This window comes from Agelaius tricolor, unplaced genomic scaffold (assembly GCF_023055355.1).
Source record: "Agelaius tricolor isolate 1412-34295 unplaced genomic scaffold, bAgeTri1.0.p SCAF_12, whole genome shotgun sequence".
Lineage (NCBI taxonomy): Eukaryota > Metazoa > Chordata > Aves > Passeriformes > Icteridae > Agelaius > Agelaius tricolor.
Genome location: NW_027269272.1, coordinates 19776909 through 19798777, shown reverse-complemented (window position 1 = coordinate 19798777; position 21869 = coordinate 19776909). Strand labels below are relative to the sequence as shown.

General features: G+C 39.5%; 1 protein-coding gene across 8 annotated transcripts in view; it reads left to right on the top strand.

Annotated features, from left to right (window-relative positions):
- The window catches only part of PIK3CA (phosphatidylinositol-4,5-bisphosphate 3-kinase catalytic subunit alpha), a 42357-nt gene that overhangs the window by 4082 nt on the left and 16406 nt on the right, over positions 1-21869 (top strand). For 2 of the 8 annotated variants that reach the window (XM_071438024.1, XM_071438027.1), the window contains exons 2-9: positions 12478-12891; positions 14396-14605; positions 15272-15522; positions 17434-17679; positions 18478-18563; positions 20114-20219; positions 21274-21426; positions 21531-21665. In XM_071438024.1, the coding sequence (XP_071294125.1) occupies positions 12540-12891; positions 14396-14605; positions 15272-15522; positions 17434-17679; positions 18478-18563; positions 20114-20219; positions 21274-21426; positions 21531-21665 (1539 nt within the window). In that variant the 5' untranslated portion in view covers positions 12478-12539. Of the gene's footprint in view, positions 1-3695; positions 3783-5392; positions 5535-5588; positions 6106-6287; positions 6376-12477; positions 12892-14395; positions 14606-15271; positions 15523-17433; positions 17680-18477; positions 18564-20113; positions 20220-21273; positions 21427-21530; positions 21666-21869 lie in introns of those variants that run through there. The other 6 variants (XM_071438022.1, XM_071438025.1, XM_071438028.1 and 3 more) reach the window with 6 other exon arrangements.

Genomic DNA, 21869 nt, shown 5'->3' with positions numbered 1-21869 from the left:
AAGCTTTTGCTCGACTTGCAGCAGTAGAAGTGGCTGCTTCAGTCGAGTTTAAGAACAAACAGCTGGGTCAAACACACAGCTTTAGGTTCAGTGATCTCTGGTTTCATGTCCTGTTGCTCACCAGTGGAGGGTTAGATAAATCCCAAAGAGACTGGGGTTTGTTGCTTGGGAGTTTTGTCTACTTGTTAACACATTTGCTATAATTAACTTACCTTCATGGATTTTTATGCAGAAAAACCTTGGCAGTTTTGCCTACACTTTCTGATTAAAGAAACATTTGCAAATGTAGCTTTTGAGGGTTGTGAACCACAAAGCATATTTGTTGAACACAGGAGATTTATTGAATTGACTAAGGCTGACTGTAAGTTCCCTGAAATTTTGAGTCAGCTGAGTCACATTTATTGTGGTAAATCTGTACATTCTGACCCTTTTCTAAGGGAAAGAAATACAGAGAAACATCCCTTGGGTTATTTTCTGTCCAAGAGAAGAGAGAGAAAGCTGGATGGTTGCCTCCTAGATTGTACAACATGTCAAAAATCCTATCTGTCATTAAGACTTCACTTCTTTTCTTTTTTCTCATACTCGTTAGTCAGTCTTTTGCCAATACTTAATCTAGCAGTTAATGGTGATGAATGACTCTTGCCCAATATGTTTCAAGACTGTTCCTGATTTTTAACTCTTGCTGTTAAATTAGGTCCCACTCCTTTCAAAAACATGGCTTTTCTGCTGAAATTACAATTGTTGTTTTGGAGAAGTGTCCTTATCTGTCAGCTCTTTAGCTGTGGATCCTTGTAGAGGACACTAAATTGTTGAATAAAGAAATTACTCCTTGTTGCAACCTTGTTCCTTCTCTTGGCTATCACCAATCAACAAAGAAAAAAAAATCTTGCAGATCCTCAAAATGCAAGAAACTTTGAACATTACTGAAAGGAAAATATTCAAGATTCAGCATTTCGTTTGAGACTAATCAGCCATAAGTAGAAATACATGCCTGTTCTGTGATCTGAATCTAATAGAACAAAATTTCCATTTACCTTGGGACTTTCACATCTGACTTGCTGGAAAAGTGAGGAGATTGATCTCTGCAAAGAAATTGGCAAACTAAATACAGAATGCTTGAAAATGCAAGTGCAAAAGAGGGAGAATGAGCAGAGGGGTAAAGGCTTCTTTACCAGGCAGGCAGAGTGGAGAGGAATTGTTTCTTTCTCAAACTATTCAGTTTCAGTTCTGACAAAACTCAATAAATATACTTTCTGTGATGAGGAATGTTATGATCCAGCTTCAGTGCTTGTGCCATTAAGATACTTTCCATTAAATCTGGAAAACACTTAACTTGGCTCTTGACTACAGGCACAGTTTGAAAGATGGAAGTTAATAGTGCTAACATAAGAAGTTTCTAGATAGACCTAACTTCCTCTGGGAAAAGGGAAGTCAAAACTAGCATTCCAAATACTCCAAAATATGCCTGTGGTGTCATTAAACTGCTTAGACTCTAAAACATAACACTTAGTCTTCATTTTTTTATTTATATTCCCAGCTCTTTACAGAATAATCAGGAAATGCTGTGACTAGTAGTAAAAGTGGAAGTGATACTAATAACACTGAAAATTGCTCTTCTGCCTTTGTGGATGTTGAACAACCAGTTCTACTTACCAGTTTATCAAGGCAGTCTCCACTGGTGGGAGGGAAGTGATAAATATATTGTGTTTTATCTTCATGCAGTTTCATGCTGTCTCCTCTGAAATCTTCAATTTTAAGGTGTTAAGTACTGTAGAAGAGCAATTGTCCCAAGAAAGCCTCTGGTGTTTAAGAGCTATTTTTAAGCAACAAACAGACATCTGGAATAGTCTTGATTGTGATGTACAATTGAGGATGTGCCTGTGAATTCCACTGCTAGTCTAGCAGGTTATTTACAAATATTGATTTGTGATAAATTGCATTTGTATTTTAGTGTAAGATGGTAATAAATGAAATTGAAATGCTGTAATTGGAGAGGATAAACGTATATAGTTACATGAAGTTTGGGGTAAGAGATTGCTAGTTAAAAGAAAGGGCTTAAATTGATTTTAACATTTTATTTGAGAAGGTAGAGATTAACTCTTGCTCGTGTTCAACCAAGGTTGAACATCTAAAATTCTAATAACTTGCCTTCCTCTTCAGCTAGCTCTGAAATGGAGGATAAAGCACTGATGCTGTTATCACTGCTCAGCAGCACTGCCTTGATCTCAGATAGCTCCAGCTTGGAATGTTTTGACAGTTTGGGAGCGATGGCAAAAACTGCCACCAAGAGATAAAGGTGAAAACAGAAGCCAACAAGCAATAAAATGGCAGAGTTTATACATGAAGAAAAGGATAGCAAAACCTATTCCTGACTATGGAAACTCTTCTTAAATGTGTTGTCAAAGTGCTTTGTAATCCAGCTCTTCAGGTCTTCTTTCATCACCTCTTTTCCAGGCTTTTCATTGTACCTCAGCAGATAGTGCAGTATCACAAACAGCTGCAGGGTGATATGAGAAGTGTAACCATGATTATAGATTCCAGTCTCTTGTTGTCCTGGTATGTGAGCAGGCATTTATTTAAACAACAAAAAAGATGCTTTGTAAGATAGATACACTTCCCTAATTGCTGTTTTTTAATGGGTGGAAACTAAATCCAAAACACTTGAGCTTTTGTAGTCTTCTGTTCTATTCTACTGTTAAACTTCACCAGCTGAAAACTGATTTCAGTCTTTTGGAATATACACACCTACGAAAACATTAATTAAATGTTTCCAAAGAACCATCCATGTATTTAAAAAATGCTTCCTTTTGTATGTAAATATGTAAAACTCTCTCAATAGCAGTGACTGATTACTACCAAATCTTTTTGGCTTTTTTAAAATGAAGGCCTTTCAGTTTAATATATCCTTCTTACAGAGCTCTGATTGTAGTAGTAGGCTGCATGTGCCTTAGTCTCAAACCATTTAATCTGGATATGAAAGTGACTTTCTAAACTGGGAAGCTGGGAAATCCTTAAACTTCTGCAGAGAGCGGCTGATAGTCACTGCTTAAATACCAATGAGCTTGTGTCACTTCTTTGGAAGTTCATGTTCACTGCAAACATTATCTATTTAGACAAACAGTAGCCATTTCTTTCTGATGCATCAACCACAAATTGCTGGTGTGCTGACCTTGTTAGAGAAACAATTTGGGTTCCAGCTTGAAGTAGAGGAAAAAGGGATGCACAGCACACAGCTTTATGTCTCAGTAGCCTCATGCTTACTATGCTTGTGTTGCACAACTTGGTTTGCAAAGCAGATGCTCTAAGGAAAGGGGTAATAACATTTCCAGCATCTGCCTTAAACACTTGCTCAGTGGTGAAAGTTGTTGCAGAAACACCAGAGCTGCCTGTGCATGAGCCACAAAAATGAAGAATTTCAGTTCTGACCAAGGGCAGTGCTTTTCACAGCAATGCTCTGTTGGGGTGTGTATAGAACAAGTGTGTAACTGCACAAGCCTAGCAGTGGGGTCTCAAAGAGGACACTTGATTTTGGGGGATGTGTGCCTTGCATGACCAGCAGAACAGACCCTAAACGACCACCAGAATTACACCTGACCATGTGCAATGGTGAGACCACAGCCACTCTCACCTCTCATGCTAATGAGGAGCCAAAAACCACTCAAGCTTTTCATGCTAGTGAGGGATGGTTTAAAACTGACTGGGAGTGAACCACATGGGATTCTGCCACCACTGTGAAGAAGCCTGGGGCACTGGAGGACCAAGGGGACACCACAGGATCCATGGTGGTGACTCTGTCTCTCCTGCTTGCACTCTCTCTCTCCTCTTTCCCTTACACACTTCATGTGGCAGAATAATGTTGATATTGTTGAACAGGCATTTGACCTCATTTGCAACCTGACTTGTGCAGGGAATTTTAACATCAAATCATAAGAGATGCTTCTAACAGTCATGAACAGGAGTGATAACCATTTGGTTAAGGATGGTAAAGAACCATGTCCCAGTTTACCAGAGCTGGTTTTGTGCTTCAGGCTCGAGCATGCCGGGCCTAGTGAGACACAGTCACAGTGGATCATGTTTGTTTGCACTTGTTGAACACAAATGCAAATGTATTGATGTCTTGAGCATCACAGTTGTGGTATCCAACCTGTAAATGCAGAGAAAAGTGATGCTCAACCAGAGTAAACAGCTACAATGAGAATAAACACTCCTTGAGGTTTCAGAGGAGCTTTGTTTTCTTTGTAACTTACATGAAGCAGTCAGGTAAGTTTACAAAATTGGGAATTTAGTCTTGCAGTGTTGTTCCACACAGAAGGCCCAGTTTTCCTATGTGCTTAGGTGCAATACACCAATGTGATCTGTGACCTTGAGGGAGATGAAGCCTGATGGGAGAAATTAGTGTTGCCAGATTCTCTGCAGATGATTATTATCCCCTCTTGGTGTGGGGGGTAGGCAGGACAATCTTGGTCCATTGAAAATATTTTATGGAAAACTGTTGCTGTTTACTTCTCAGCAGGGTTATCATCTACTGCCAAATAAATATTTAGTTAATCACCATTGGCTGTATCACAAACAAGTGATAGGGAGTAGGACTTCATTTGTGACTGACCCTTGGAAAGTGTGGTATTTTCCTGTGTGATTGTAGTTCATGGAAGTAGACACCAGCTTCCACAGGGCAGGGTTTGCACAGAACTGGATTTGTTTGCTGCTGTCTTATTCCATGTGTCTTTTATAGGATAACCTGCTAAGAACTGTGTGAGTTTCAGCTGTTTATAGGACAAGTGTCTAGCTGCAGAATTGAGTTTTTTCATTACAGTGGCTGTGCCTTTGTGTTAACTCTGCTACAAACTTCCTTCACTCAACAAATGGTTTTGAAAAGGGAGCTAAGGAGTAGCTCAGTGGAGAAAGCATTGTTTTAGTTTTTCAGTTGAGGAGTTTAAACAAAGAGAAAAATAAAACAACCTACTTCCATGGCTTTTGCTGAGGCATGTGCTTCCTTACAAATCCTCTAACAAAAATGAAGTTGCATGCTATCCTCTGTTTGCCAGTAAATAAAAGATAATGATTGCTGCTAACTGAATTCAGTAAGTCCATGCAGACTAAACCCATGCTCCTGTTAAGTACTATTTGGCTGCAGAAGTCTGTAAAGATAGCATAAATGGAGAGCTAATTTATATTTGGATTACAGAACCGAAACTTCTGTTTCCAGTTCAGTGTTCTAGGCTTACTATTAAAAATTTGTGGAGATGCAAGAATGGTGCTATCTACTGCCACTGCAAAAGCTTTTCTGGTTTTATAGATTCAGGGTCTGGAGTAACTTAGTACAGCAGAAACACTTTATCTCAATTTAAAGCTGCTGCCAGACTGCATCCTAAGAAATGTTACATGGGAAGTAAACAAGCTACTGTCAGTCTGAGTCTGATGTCTTTTTCAGCTGCTTCTTAGTAAAGAAAGGGCTCACAGGGTGACTGTTCTGTGTAAAGATGAATGTAGATTAATAATTGAACACTCCTGACACTGTTGCTTGTGTTAGAGAGGTAAGTGTAACTGTGTGAGGTCTGCAGTACCTCCGGGGTTTTATTGCAGTGCTTTCCCTGCCTTTCTGGGTAGGGACAGCAGGGAGAGGAAATCTTTCCTCTTCCTCAGTGCAACTGGAGGTTCATCGTGCTGCAGCAGTGACTTCTAAAAGCCAAGGTGACAAATCTGGGGAGGACAACACTGGGAAGGGCCCTGGGTGTGAGTTACAGGTCTGCTAAACAGCTGCTTATGTTGGGTGGGGGTTCAGACTAGGCTGGAGCGCAGAACACCTGGATTAACTCTGCTCTGGTTCCTTGTCTGTGTGCCAGCACTTCCTGTTTTTAAAGATCCTGTTTACTGTCTGCATTCCAAATATCCCAGGAAGGTGGGAGGATGGGAAGAAACATGGAAAGAAAAGTAAACAGCATTATTTAAGGTGGAATTTTTTTTTAGTTGTATAACCAGCATTTGTTACTTTTCAAACCTGGTTTCATTAAGCTTTTGTTTACATCGTCTGGCATTAATTTCCAAAAGCAGAACTGCACATGAAAGCTGACATTGGAACCATTAATATTTGCAGCAAGGAGCAGAGTAAGCTTTTGTGGTGTGCTTTGGCTTTGTGTTCTTCCTGATGTTCACATAAAACGATGTTTTTCAGTCATATGAAATGGAGTATTAAACAAAAATATGTAATGAAAGGAAAACCTTATTTCTATGGGTATAAAATGGCATGTTGCTCTGATTTTGTTGGCAAACTTTAAAGCTTTTGATTTAAACAGCTTGAAAGAATTTGGGTGCTGCTCACTGACCTTCAGAGCTCACAGCCTAAAGTGGAGGAGCAGCACAGAGCCAGGTGGAAAGGTAATTCTCATCCTTCTACACAGCAAGCCAAGCTAATTGCTGAAATAATGAGTAAGCAGATACTTGAAGTGTAAATAGATGATATATTGCTTTTCTAATTCTTTGTTGTGCTTTATGACTACTAGTCCTCTATAAATAACAAAATCCTGTCTTTTGAGGTGGAGCTAGGGATGGAATTACTGAATGATTTCGGACTAAAAAGGAAAATTTAATTCCAGGCTTTTCTTTGTTTAACAAAGAGAAAAAGTTCTGCCTTTAGCTGGAAGAAAATGTTCTAGGACAGATATTCTGCCTTTGGTATGTCATGGGATCCCTAGGGAGAAGGCACAGTCCTAGAGGGAGTTCTGGAGGTCACCAGCAACTTGAAAATGCTTCTTTCTCGTGATCCTGTTTTCATGGCTCCCAGACAGTGAGGGAAGCTATAAACACTGTGCCTGCATGGATGGGGGAGGGCGAGCAAGGGGATTTCAGAATAAGAATTCACAAAGGTCCTTTTGGTTCACTTGGAGAGGAAGAAAATACTCCAGCAATAGTAAATCTTTTTTAACTGATCATCTTGGAGTTGTTTCAGCTGTTTGATCCTGCAGCAACATAGCACACATAGTTCCTCTTGGGAAATACTTTGTTGTAGTGAGTTCTTCTTTTTTTCAGAATGACCTCACCGTTAATTTTATTCATAGTATCTGAGAGTCACTAGGAGAATATTGTATTCTGAAATAAAATCTGGATGTAAGATAACTTTAAAGAGAACAGCTCTGAAACATAGCCACCCATTCTTCTCATATCTAACTAAAGTGAAATTGCTTTTCATTAATTTCTAGTGAGCTTTTGCATTCACAGGAAAAAAAGATCCAGTATTTCAGCAGTACTATTATTCTACAGATGTTGCCAGTAATTTTAGGGGTCTTTAGCTCAGTCTAGAATAAGGCAAATATACCCAGCACTGATTTTGAAGGGTGGAAGAAATGGGTAGCTACAAATAAAATCAGTAGTGTTTGGAAATAATTGTCTTTTTTAGAAGGAAACAGAATGCTGAGATGTTTTTGACAGTGTTAAATCCTCCTGTTTGCTTCCCCTGGCTGCTGTTTGTGATCAGATAAGGAGTTCCGGGTATCTGCACGTTTTCTGGGAAGCAAGGACGACAGCAGTACGTATGAATCAGGCACGCCTGCAGTGCCACAGCCTGCTGCTTTCTGTTCTCAGCTAAGCAGTGGTTTTTCCAGTTAAATCTGGGTATAATAATGTTTTCATGGAGGACAGTTTCAGACATCTTTGTACTCGTCTTCCTGGATTCTGGAAGAGTGCCAGCTTGGCAAAAAAACAAGAACAAAAGGACAGTACTGAAAATACTTAGTCTGGGGCTGTCTTACTGTCACCACACAGCAGGTTTGGACAGCAGCAAAATTAGACAGACAACTCTGTCCAGTTCTCTTCATAGTTTAGAGTGCCTGATCTGTCTGATGGTGAGAATAAAACATTTTAGCATTTAGAAAGGTTGAAATGTCCCTTGCATTCTGAAAAGTGTTGTTCTTGCTCCAGGAACTCTTTTATTTGTACAAACTCACAGCTTCTGTTTTGGGGATTCCACAGTACTTTCTAAAAGCTTATTTGGGGTCATACCTGTAATTGATACTTCTGTCAGTGTGACAGAGAATCAGGAAAATCATTTAACCTACAGATGAGGGCACAGTAAATCAGGATCATAAATTGTAGGACTGTTAAATGAATAGAAGGCAATGCTAGTACTCTAAAGGAAACTTCTGCCTGGAAAAGAAATCAAATCCAGACACAGATCCTAATGAGCAGCTCTCTGATACCAAAGATGCCACAAAATATAAAACATTGCTACATCCTGTCTGTACAAACAGTGTAATGGGATTTGTCTTGTGACTGGAGAAACTAATGGACTTCAATTAAAGTGTAACAGTTTGCTGAATGACTCATTCAATTTCAACCGTGGGCTGATAAAATTGTATCGAGTGCTCAGTCTGTCCTTTGGAATGGGTTTTGAAACACTGCCTGATGCGTACAGCAGTGCAGGTTGTCCAGTGCTCAGTCCCTGGGGTGTGTGCACCTCTTTGCAGGAGCATCCCATACTTTATGCTTCAGTACAATATTACTGCACAGTGCACTCCTTGCTCCCTTGTATGCTTGTCACATTTCTTGCTGTTGGGACTTTAGAGAGGGAAGAACTTCTTGCAGAGCCTCAAAAGTAACTGTAGGTACTTATGCTGATGGGAGACAGGCTCTGTCTGCTAAAGTGAACAATAATATTTTTCCCCTAGATTGCCCTCCTGACAAGCAGAGTGTGTCTGTGAGGAGATAAAACTATCATAGTTTACTGAAACTGAATTTTCAAACTTGGAATATCATATTCTTAATAAGGAACTATACCATCTATATCAGATTATAGCTAATTTCTATCCTATAAGAAAGTAGGTTATATAAATTAGCATTCATATGCTAAGTGTATCTGGAAGCAAGTATTATGGAAGGCATGTTTATCTTCCTGCTGTCTTCCCTCATGTATGTTTATTCTTTTTGAATGGAATCTCAAAACTAGAGATTGTTTTGTGCTGGTCCAGATGTCCCAAAGCTTTTGGCAGGAGAAAAATGTTTGAGGTGCTTTAGGAAGGTCAGGGATTGCAGATGTGATGAAGTGTTCACTTGAAGTTTGATTTAAATATCATCTCTCTAGAATTCCCTTAAAATTACAGTCCTTTTACTGTCGAAGAACATAATTGATTCTATTTATTCCAGGCAGCCTTCCAGATTTTAAAGTGTACACAGAAACACAAGCTGCCAGCTATACTTGAAAACTGTTTCTGTTTACATTCTTGCTTTCCAAATCCAAACCCTGGAGGCGTGCTTACATGTGCAAGTGGAATGAATGTGCACACAGTGCCTGCATGCACCACTCCAGCACATGCCTGGATCCCAGCTTGAAACAAAAGCTGCTGTCTTGGTGCAGTTGCTCTAAAAATTGTAGATTTTGGGATGTCACATTTGGACCATTTGCAAGTTTTTAAAGAAAAGGTACCAAGTTGTCATTTAAGGTTTGAATTCTTTAAGGAAGCCAAGGCTGATGTTTATTTTGAAGAGATGCTTGGCTAAAAGGATTTACATTTTTGATGTATGTGTGTCCCCCGCTCCTGCCTCTGTTTCTTTGTTTCTGGTAGGGAGGGAGGAAAACTTGCAGTGGAATGAGGCACCGTCCTTGCAGCTGCTCCTGCCCAGCCCTGCTGCAGACAGGCAGCCCCCCAGGGCAGACCTGCATTAGGCTGACTCCATGGGGATCACAGGAGGGGGCTAAAGCAACAGAAGGCAGCACAAGAAAGGGAAAGTGAGTGGTTCTCTGCCATCCATCTGACCTGTAACCAGTTGGCTCAGGGAGCCCCTGTGCCAGCAGGGTGAGGGGTGAGAACACATGCCTTGGGCAGGGCGAAAATGGGCTCTCATGGTTCAGAAGAGCCTCAGCAGGATGGTGGAACTGAAATTAAAAGGCTGCTGGTACCAGCTGAGTCTGTGTTGTGAATATTTAATTTGGTTGCGTCCATCTGTACTATCATTGTGTGTGTGTGGAGAGGAAAGCTCATATGACTGCATATTCTTGTTTGTTTGGGGGCTTTGTGCTGGTTTGTGCCATAACAGTGATGTGCTTCTGCCTGTGTTTGCAGTTAAGAAATGTAAATAGGCATGTGATTCAGTGATATGGAGAGGGAACCTTGTTCATGCTTTGCCTGATCAAAAAGATGCCATTTAACTTGTGTATTTCATTTTATGTGGGAGCTGAGGATAGCTATCAGTGGTTTGGAACCCTCTGAGTTACTCTGAATGGTGTTATTTGGGTTCACTGGTAGTGTTTTGTAATTGGTAAGCTTCCCAATTCTGTCTCTGTAAATACATTGTGTGTGCTGGGAGCTTTCCATTTCAGCATCCGCTCGCTGAGGCTGTCACAATGATGGGGGAAATAAAGCAGCTTCTTTAAGCTCTTTCTTAAAAAGAAGTCAGTTGCAAAGCGTTTCTAAATATGCATGGGGTGGTACTGGAAAAGCATTTTTCTAAATCTGCAGTGGCACTTCAATACTTCTGTGGATATTTTTAAAAGCCCAAACTGCATCTACAAAGGAGGGATTAAAAAAGACAGCCCTATTGCTTCTCAGAGTTGCTTAGGAAGCAGTGGATTTGGGAAAACATCATTTTCATTCTGATGTTTCTTTGTAAGAGCTGACGTGTGGCAAAAGCAGGTACTGGATGTACTTGGAAGAAAACCTTTTAGAAAAGAAATGTTAATGCAACAGGGAGGATCACTTTTTCTTTACTTATATATAAAAATGTTATACATTAATTTTATAGGTACATAATTTAATTAACATATTTTTATATAAACACATATTTTAAAAATTTGCTGAGCAAAGGGCAAGCACTGCAATCATTGCTTTTCCACAGTGAGAGCTTTCAGGAAGCTGATCCAACAGAAGACATGTGAAGCTGTTGGCTTGTGGGTTTCCCTTCCTTTCTGTTGTTAAGAAAACTGAGATACAGGGGCAGTCCTAAGAGGGTTTGTGACTGTGGTGATAAGCAAGGAGTGATGGGTACAAACTGAATGAGGGTAAATTCAGGCTAGGTAAATGTTAGTCTTGACCATGAGGGTGGTGGGGCCTTGGCACAGAGTGCCCAGAGAAGCTGTGGCTGCCCCATCCCTGAAGTGTCCAAGGTCAGGTTGGACAGGGCTTGGAGCACCCTGGGATAGTGGAAATGTCCCTGCCCATGGCAGGGGAGTTGGAATGAGATGCTCTTTGGGTCCCTTCCAACCCTTAACATTCTATGGTTCTGTGATGGATCTATCCAAAATTAAGAGCAGTGAATACGTAGATAAGCAACTTTATTTCATTACAGAAAAATCTAGAATACTGTGTGAAAGTATCAGAATTCCAGTAAAGAAGACCAAATATTTTGTAACATGAAGTGTTCTTCAGTCTTGCCACAGGATGCCAACAATTTGTACATGAAAACATGCTGAACAAACTGGATTTCTTTTGCAAATACACAAATATTGCCTCTGGTTAAGCAAATTAAAAATAGGTAGGGATTAGGAGTGTTTATTGGTGAAGTGTCACTGTGTGCCTGCTGGGTAGTTCTGCTCTCTTTTTGGCATCTCCCCTCACCCACTGGGCTATAAAACATCTCTGCTCTGTCCAGACCCTGGTTTTCTCATGGTCTGTCCCATTCTCATTTTGTCTCTTTCTCATACTCATTTCCTCTGCTCTAAGATGGCCAGAGCAGCACAGATAGAGGGTCACACACGTGTTCCTCTCCTTTCCTTTGGCTTGGCAGGGACATTCATGCAGCTGCCAGAGGGAACTGGAACGGGGCATTGGCACTAAATAAAACAAGCCCAACTACAAAACGTTAGTGGGGCTCAATTCTTCTGTCTCATTAATGGGAAAAAGGGTTTGTTGTTGGTATAAGTAGCTTATACTGATCTGAAATGGCTATGGCCAAGTCTTGTGTGTTCATGGATTCTTAAAATCAAGTTTAGAGCTTTTAGTAAATATTTATAACTATAATGTAAGTGTTCTTTGAATATTTAGAGGTTTGAGATGAGAAAAAAACATTTTTAAACATGGAAGCCTTGGTTTAGCTAAACTTAAAAGACCTGATGGTTTGTATCATCCAAATTATAATAAGCGCTTCACTTTCCAAATTAAAACTGAAGAGAGCTTGGCTTGAGATTTGGTTAAAAATTTCTGTAATAATTTGAGTATTAGGTATTTTCATTCCTTCGCTCTTGAAATGTTCTATTAATGAATTTCAATTTCAGATTTAAAAAATCCTCTATTCTTAAGACATATATATATATATATATATAGGCATTTTTCCAAACTAGTGTGATTCTACAAACTGTTTTGTTTGAGTAGATCTTTAGATTCAAATACAAGTTCTTAGGCTTGTTTTCATTAAGTCTTTCTTGTGAATGTAAAATACAGCCCTGAATATTCATCTGTAATTATTAAGCGGCGTTTGAACCATTTTATCTGAAATTCTCAGTGATGTTTGTATTTTAAGTGTTGACATTTGGATTTCTGATTTTTCACTCAGGTTTACACGTACGAATCACTGCTCTAAGAGCTTGAAGTACAAAGTCACCCCAAGACTTAAAAATGCCTCCCCGGCCGTCATCTGGTGAACTATGGGGCATCCACTTGATGCCCCCCAGGATCCTGGTGGAGTGTCTCCTCCCAAATGGAATGATAGTGACTCTAGAATGCCTCCGTGAGGCCACCTTACTGACTATTAAACATGAACTCTTTAAAGAAGCAAGGAAGTACCCTCTCTATCAGCTCCTTCAAGATGAATCTTCTTACATTTTTGTAAGTGTTACACAGGAAGCGGAGAGAGAAGAGTTTTTTGATGAAACACGGAGACTTTGTGACCTGCGACTGTTTCAGCCTTTCCTGAAAGTTATTGAACCAGTAGGTAACAGAGAAGAAAAGATTCTTAATAGAGAAATAGGTGAGATTATCTTTTTTTAAAAACATTGTTTAACTGATTATCCTCTTCAAAATATAAAAACCGAAATGGGTTGTACCTGTCACGTTTCATAAGTGCCAGTTGTTGCATCAAATGTCCCAAGATGCTGATCATAGTAAAGCCAATATTTATAATCAGTGAGGTAAACTCCTGTTTTCTGATCTGTTTCATTCACCTTGGCTTTGTGAAGCATATTTGTAGTTGCCTGTGGGTTAGAGGGTATCTTTTTGCTTGTCTTTTATTTGCAGAATTTCATATTATTACAGAGCAAATATTCATATTATAACAGCCTGTCCTGTTATTTGGGAAGTCAGTTATAATTTAGTTTGGAGTTTACAGAATTGTACATTCTAGATTTAACATTCTAGATTTGTGGACACAGATTTTAATACTGCTCTATCTTGCTTACAAAGTCAAATTTCAGAAATTAGGTGTTTTCCCCTTTCTTCTTCCCCCTTCTGACAAAAGGCCATAGGGAGAGGAGGGAAAAAACCACCTGAGGTTGGAGATGCAAAGGCAAGACAAATTGGTGTTTTGAATCATCTCTAAAATAGCTTATGATTTTCCATGGTCCATTGTGAAAGCACAGGGAATCTGGCATTTGTTCCAACATCTTGGTTAAGAGTTAAATTGAGGCAGCACAAACATACCCACTCCTGTTTCATTGCTAACAAATGTGTACTGCAGTGGCAGAGACTTGTCAACTGGAAATACTTGTTCTGAGGTACTGCTAATTGTTAAATGATTTAATTGTGACGAATGCATAATAAGTAAATTGCTTCTGTTTTGTAAAGCTCAACGTGTTCAGGACTTGAGGAGAGCAGTGGTTAGGTAACCATGCAACACAGCAATTGAAAGTTTCCATTTGAACACTCATGCATAAGTGATGATTTATCCAAGTAATCCCTTTAAAGTAAATGGAATTACATCTGAAGGACCTGAATGAAATGCACTGTTATTATATGTATCTGTGTCAAAGAGCTTAAGTTCAGTGTCTCTTGGAGTGCTCATTGCAGTTCTTGAATAATGTAGGTCATTAAAAAAAAAAATTAATAACTGTCATTCCATTGTAAGCAAAGTTGATTATGGTCCTAATAGCTACCAATAATCCTGCCAGGGTTTGAGAAAAAATCAAATTTCACAGCTCCTCTGGTCCCCTTAGGAAACTCTGTGCTGACTTCAAAGGAAGTTGAGTCCTGGTCCTTTTCCTCCAGGAGGAATGTTGGCTGTGAGAGCAGTGATTTAAGGCTTCCAGGATCTTCAAGGAATGTACACCTGTTTTCTAACCTTTTCTGTGTCTGCTAAGTGCACTGAACTTTAGAACTGTGTAGTTCTTGAATGATATAAAACAATTATCTATGCATGTAGAAGCTGGCACATATTTTAGGCTGTGTTCTGCTTTATGTTGGCTTTTTTTGTGACTGAAGAAATTTTTAGCTCTGCTTGTCAGTTACAGTGATATCCTCATGCTGCTCCATTGCTGTAGGTTTTGCTATTGGCATGCCTGTCTGTGAGTTTGACATGGTCAAGGATCCAGAAGTACAAGACTTCAGAAGAAACATTCTGAACGTGTGTAAAGAAGCCGTGGACCTGCGCGATGCCAACGCCCCTCACAGCAGAGCACTCTATGTGTACCCTCCAAATGTGGAGTCCTCAGCTGAACTCCCCAAACACATATACAACAAACTAGACAAAGGTAAGGGCAATGTTTACAGCAGAATCATAATACATTTTCAGTGTTTGAAATCAAAGAGTACAGCTGTTGACTTGATCACTGGTTTATGTGCTGTATTTAGGACACTCCAACAATATCTTACACCTTAAGTTGTTCAGAATAATCTTCTTGATGGACTCTGCATTCAAAGGGATATTTAAAATTGTGCTATTCTAACTGAATCTTGAAATATAACTCGGTAAATAGAGGTGACTTTTTTTTTTAGTGGGTGGGAACAGCTTGTTGTCTTTGCAGTTTTCTATGGCATTCAGATATCTGGAATTAAATGATGCTGAATCACTGAGTTATTTTGCAGTCCTCAAATATGAAATGGTTACTGTATTTGTCTTGAAGGCCAAATAGTCAGTAGTTAATAAAAATATTCTTAACCTCAGGGCTGGCTAAAAGTTTGAATTTCCACTAGAGTCAAAAATAAACTTAATGCATCTAGTTCCTTGCAGAAATTATAAACCCTCTCTAAGTTTGGGCAATGAATTTTGTTTACATCTTCTTTTAATACTAAAAGCAAATCTTTGTGTGGGGGAGGCATGGGAGTTGTTTGGTTTGGGGGTTATTTTGGGTTTGTGCTTTTTCTTTGGAAACTGCATTGAAAATTATAGGCCTGACATTATTTTACATTTATTCCAGGGCAAATTATAGTGGTGATTTGGGTGATAGTCTCACCAAACAATGATAAGCAGAAATACACCTTAAAAATCAATCATGACTGTGTGCCTGAGCAAGTTATTGCTGAAGCAATTAGGAAGAAAACTCGAAGTATGTTGCTGTCATCTGAACAACTGAAACTTTGTGTCTTGGAGTACCAGGGCAAATATATTTTAAAAGTCTGTGGCTGTGATGAATACTTGCTAGAAAAATGTCCACTGAGCCAGTATAAGGTGAGTAACATAAAGGATTTCTTTTGAACTACACCAAAATAATCCAAATTTGTGGGGAGAAAAATCATCAGTATTGGGTCTGGCTTTTTCATTAAATTAATCCAAAACATAGGAAGTGACAGTGTGTGCACAAATTGGCTAATCCATGTGTTTCAGAAGGGAGAGGGGGGAGAAAAGGTAGTTTTAATTAGAATTTGTATCACTCATATAATTTTTCTTCTTTGAATGTTTTCTTCTAATGTTAGTGCTAAATCAAAGGTAGGTACTTTCAGAAATATCCTAGATTTTTAATGGCAAGAGATGAGCTATATTTGAATGGTGCTGATGTAATAAAACAGGAAATTTGATCAGATTGTAAATTATGAAACAACCATTACTACTTTAAATCCTGTCCTAAAGGGGTGGTAAAAGAGCAAACTGTTTTCCTGTCACAGCTTTATCATTACTTTGATAAGATAAAAAATGTAAATGTCCAGCACTACAGAAATCATTGCTGAGTCTTCCTTATGTCTGTCTGTCCTTCACTGTCTGGGTTTGTTGGTGCTGGGAGTGTGAGAGAACATGGGGCAGAGGAGCATCTGAACATGGGGCAGAGGAGCATCTGAGCAGCTGCTGCTGCTGCTTCCTCTTGGAGGAATGTATTGTTGTATTAAGCTGCTCCCATTCCTTCAGCTAAAAAGGTTGACAATCTGATCTTCAGAGCAGTGGAGGAGAGAAGGAGGGGTGGGGTATCCTGAATAATGGGAAAAGCATCTCTGTACTCTGGGAGCTGGGGAGCAAGTGCAGGCATACATGAATAATTTTGCAGAGTCATCTGAAGATCAAACACCAGACCTATTTGATCTAGCGTGGTTTCTTCAGAAGCATCTGCTCTGCCTTTGCTGTGCCCCAGCAGAGCCTGCTCATTACCTCCAGGCTGGACCTGTCCTAACACACTGTGTTTTGTGGTGGTGTTGCCAGACTAAATGCTCTCAGCACTCAGACCTGAATGGACAGGTGAAGTGTGTCAGGATCAGTGCTGAGCCTAAGGTAATGAGCACACCTGAGCCAAAAATGAGCGTGGCTGCTGCTTTCCTTGTGCTCCCTGCCTGGGACTGGCACTGTCAGGCACCTGTGCTGCACTGCAGGCTGGTACAGCCCCTGCTGTTCCAGAACAGCTCAATTGCTTCCAGGAGCAGCTCACATCCATCTGCTCTGTGCTGCGCTGTTCTGGGGCTGAGGAGCTCTACAAGAAACCTGGTTGGGGTTTCTTTCAGCCCCCATCTCTCTCTCCAGTTCAGCCTTCCATTGTTGTAGATGTTCACATCTCAGAGCCATGAGGTGTGGCTGTGTGACCCTACCCAAGTGCTGGATGCTGTACCTGCTGTCACTTGCAGGGTGTGCATGCAGGACACAATAAGCTCTTTCACTTTCCTGTCTCCCCAAGTATCTTTGTAGGTTTCCATTACCAAGAGTGTAGGCTTTGCAAACACACAGCACTTTTGTGGTGTTTGTTTGTCTTACCAGGATGAGGTGAGAGATGAGAATTTGACTCCATGTTCTCAGAAGGCTGATTTATTATGATTTATGATATATGATATGATGCTATACTAAAACTATACCAAAGAAAGAGAAAAGATACACCAGAAGGCTTAGCAAGAACGATAATAAAAACTCGTGACTGACACAGAGTCTGACACAGCTGGCTGTGATTGGTCATTAAGTTAAAACAATTCACATGGAACCAATCAAACATTCACCTATTGGTAAACAATGCCCAAGCCACATTCCAAAGCAGCAAACACAGGAGCAGCCATCAGATAATTACTGTTTCCATTCCTCTCTGAGGCTTCTCAGCTTCCCAGGAGAAAATCCTGGGCAAAGAGGATTTTTCAGAAAACGTGGTGGCACACTTTGGTTGTTCCCTTGCAGTACATAAGGAGCTGCATCATGCTTGGCCGCATGCCCAACCTGATGCTGATGGCCAAGGAGAGCCTGTACACGCAGCTGCCCCTGGACACCTTCACCATGCCCTCCTACTCGCGGCGCATCTCCACTGCCACGCCCTACATGAACGGGGAGGCCACCACCAAATCCCTCTGGACCATCAACAGCGCTCTCAGGATAAGGATCCTCTGTGCTACCTATGTAAATGTGAACATTAGGGACATAGACAAGGTATGGCATCGCTTGTGGCTTTGTGGTTTCCCTCCTGAGTGTTTCGTTTTGACATTGGAAAAGAATTGTTATTTAGCACGTTAGAAAATGATACTGCTCTTTTACTTAAATTGAAGTATTGAATTCTAAAGAACACACCCATGTTTTAGCATCTAGAAACTTTTCTATACTGCTTAAAAAGTGTGAGTTGTGGTAATTAGCTAATATTCTGCCTGGTAGGAGCAGGACTCAGTTTGCGTAGCACTCCAGCAGAGATTGTAATGGATAGAAAAAGAAATCTGTCCTCTAAGTAATTATGGTTAAAAATGTATTACAGTACCAGAGAGTGCTTTTGATGAGGGCATGCTGTCTTTGTTTATGGAAATAAAGGTGTGGGGTAATAGGGGACAAAAAGCAGGTGTAGTGTTCAATTCCATTGAAGACATCTACAACCCTGACTCTCTTTCCTTGGAATTCCTTTCACGACACCTTGGCACAAGAATGGAGAGTAAATTCCAGGAGTGTTTTTTTAGTGTTGATTTCAAGTTTGTTACTGTATTTTCTAAGAACTAGTTTTGCAATTAATGAAGAGAAAGACCAAAACACTTTTTCTAGAAGGATATGCTTATAAACTGTGCTGTAGACCCAACAAAGCATGAATTAATTTGGGGAGTGGTGGAGCTGTTTGGTTTTCAGTTTTGGTTTTGTTTTGTTACTGAAAACGAAAGGACAATGTGTTGTAATCATGTATGTGTTGACTGCAATGAAAACATTTGTTTACAATAACATTTCAGAGACTAATATGGATGTTGTTTCCAGATCTATGTTAGGACAGGCATCTACCATGGAGGGGAACCTTTGTGTGACAATGTGAATACTCAGAGGGTACCTTGTTCTAATCCCAGGTAAGATGAATACCTGAGTGACTGTAGAGAACCTGACTTTCAGGGCATGATTAATTATAGCACTGAAGGAGTAAAGGCTCCACTTAACCATTACTCAGGTAGAGCTCCTTACTGGGAATCTTTTACCTTAAGTTTTGTAAAAATATAATACATAACCATTTAGATATATATATATATATATATAGTATTAATTTAATTCAAGCACAAACATTTTGTCTTGCATAATAGCATAGTATAGAATATATTTTCAGGGTGTATGACAAACCATCAATATTACCTGGAAAAAATTAATCACCTGAACTTACAAGTGCAAAAAGAAGTTTTTTATGAGCATATAGAAACATTAGGGTCATCTTTTAGCCACCTGTTCTCATAACTGTAACTAATGAAGAGGTGTGAAATTTCAGCACCTGCTAAGATTAGTTGCAAAGTATATGTGCAGAAGTAATTCTTTGCTTGCATTTTCTGACTTCATGTCTTTAATAATAATTTTTGAAACTCTTATTTTTATCTGTACATTTTTTATGAATATGATTAGGTTTTATAATTAAAGGACTAATAATATACATAGTTGGTGAAAAATAGGCTCTCATCCTGAGTTGCCCTGAATACTGCGGTACTTGTACTGATAATTTCAACTATTTTAGAGATAAAATCTTGGAAAGGTGGTGAAGATTATGCCTTGAAATTATGGATATGGTCACATAGATCTGTATTGTATGAAATCAACACATAAGAAAAGTGAATTAAACTTCATCTGCCAATTTCTTTATTCTTAGAGAAGGGCTTTCACAGTTATTTCTTTGTAAAATTGCTTTCAGTCCTACAGATACATTGAAAAATTAATGCTGTCCTTGGAAGCTGCTTTCTCTTTCAACTGAGAAAATTCTGTATGACAATCTGCTTAGGGGAAGAAACTGGATCAGAAGTTCCTCTTCAAAAGCACAGTTCTACCAACTGAGAGATGAATTCTGCTTAAAGAAGTTCTTGAAAACAAAATCAAACTATTCCTGTAGAATCAATCTGTGCTGTTATTGCTATAGTAAATAGAAAAATATTTGACTTGGGAATTTTGCTTTGGATTTCCATGTTCTATCCCCATCTTGCAGATATCTTTTTATGTTCCAACAGTTGAAGTTTAGTTTGGTTTTGAAAGCTCTTTTTTCCAGTTGCCTTTTTCCCCTGAAGGGAAAACTGTTTGACAAGCTAAACCTTGTCCTTAAAGGACAATATTTGTACCTTTTAGCGTTGAATTTCAAGTAAAGAAATTTTGTACTCCTTTAGTGTAGCATATATGCAAATCCGTTATCTTTAGGTTCCAGGAATTGAACCTAACATGGCCTTTTAAACAGTGTTGGGTCTAGAAGGCTGTTGGGGAAGTTTCCATTCCCAAAAGCAGTGAATGTGGTCAAATGCACATGTGGGGACCCTTTTTCAGTAAGAAAGCGTGCTCTGTATGCAAATACAGTTTAGGAATATAACAAATGCCTTTTGGTGGAGTAAATGATGCCTCCTTTAGCCTGGTTTAATTGTGCCTTTTGGACCTGCAGGTGGAACGAGTGGCTGCTGTATGACATGTACATTCCTGACCTCCCCCGTGCTGCTCGGCTCTGCCTCTCCATCTGCTCTGTCAAAGGCCGCAAGGGGGCCAAGGAGGTAAAGCACCTCGTGCCTTTGTTGTGCTAGTGAGCCCCAGCTTGGGAGGATAGCTGGTAAATGCTGGCCTGGCACTGAGTCTTAGTGCAATGTTTGATTTGAATCTGATTGAAATATAGGTGGTTTTTTTTCTGAGTTTTTTTCTTTTTTTTTTTTTTTTTGTGTGTGTGTGTTTGGAAATTTACACAGAAAAAAGCTTATCAGTTCAGCACTGTAACTCATACCTATACTGCATTGCCAGACATGAAGACCAATGTTAGTGTTTTGAGGTGGAAGTGCTTTTAAAATTAATTTTCAAAACCCATGTTCCTAACTTATTTAATTTTAAAGGACAATATTTGTACCTTTTAGAGTTGAATTTTCAAGTAAAGAAATTTTGTACTCCTTTAGCATTTAATGCTAGATGTCAAATAGTGATTTTTAATTATCTACATGCAACGTTTAATTTTTAGCCAGCAACATCATTACCTTGTGGGTTTGAGTGTATGTCACAGGTAATATATAGGGTGTTTGTCCACAAGCAGGTCTGTGAACCTTACAGAATGATTTGGGTTAGAAGGGATCCCTAAAGATCATCCAATTCCACCCCCATTCCACTAGTCCAGGTTGCTCCAAGCCCCATCCAGCCTGGCCTTGAACACTTCCAAGTATGGGGCAGCCACAGCTTCTCTGGGCACCTGAGCCAGTGTCTGGCTACCCTTTTCATAGAAAACCATATTTCTTTTGTCCAATCTAAAAATATTGGCCTCAAGTTTGAAGCTGCTGCCCTTTGTTCTGTCACTACAGGACTTGGTAAAAAATCTCCTTGTCAGAAAAACATTTTTCATCATCCTGACTTAGTTTGGTGTGAGGAAGATATGTGCATGTTGTTTTACAATTCTTTTAGTACTATTTTGTTAAAGGACTGCTATAACAGCCATTCCTCCACAACTTGCTTTCTGCTAATCTGGGAATGTGACAACTTGATCTGGGGTGAAAATGTTATTTCTCCTGACTTGCTCTGCAGTAATCCATAGATGATACTGAAAAAAAATCATATTTTAATCTCTTTAAGGAGCACTGTCCATTGGCTTGGGGAAATATAAACATGTTCGATTACACAGACACTCTGGTATCTGGGAAAATGGCTTTGAATCTTTGGGCAGTACCTCATGGGCTGGAGGATTTGTTGAATCCTATTGGTGTTACTGGATCAAATCCAAATAAGGTATTTGCATGCCAGCTTCCCCCTTAAGAGTGCATTTTCAAAATATGCTTTATTCTGGTTGCTATCATTCAGCAGAAAAAGTAATTTGAATTCCCTTGACCTAGGAAACTCCATGCTTAGAGCTGGAATTTGATTGGTTTAGCAACCCTGTAAAGTTCCCAGATATGACAGTGATTGAAGAACATGCAAATTGGACAATTTCACGGGAACTGGGATTCAACTACAGCTATGCAGGGCAGGTAAGGCAAACTCCCCCTCCAGGATTGGCTATTCAAATATGAAGGGATTATTTACTACTTTATTTTATTCAGTGTATCAGTGGCAAAACATTTTTTTTTTTACATCCTGATTTATTGTAAAATCATAGAATCAAATTTTTGTCGTGTGTTTGGTAAAATGGGCAATATATTCTCCTTTCTTTATATTACCAGTAAAGTGACCTA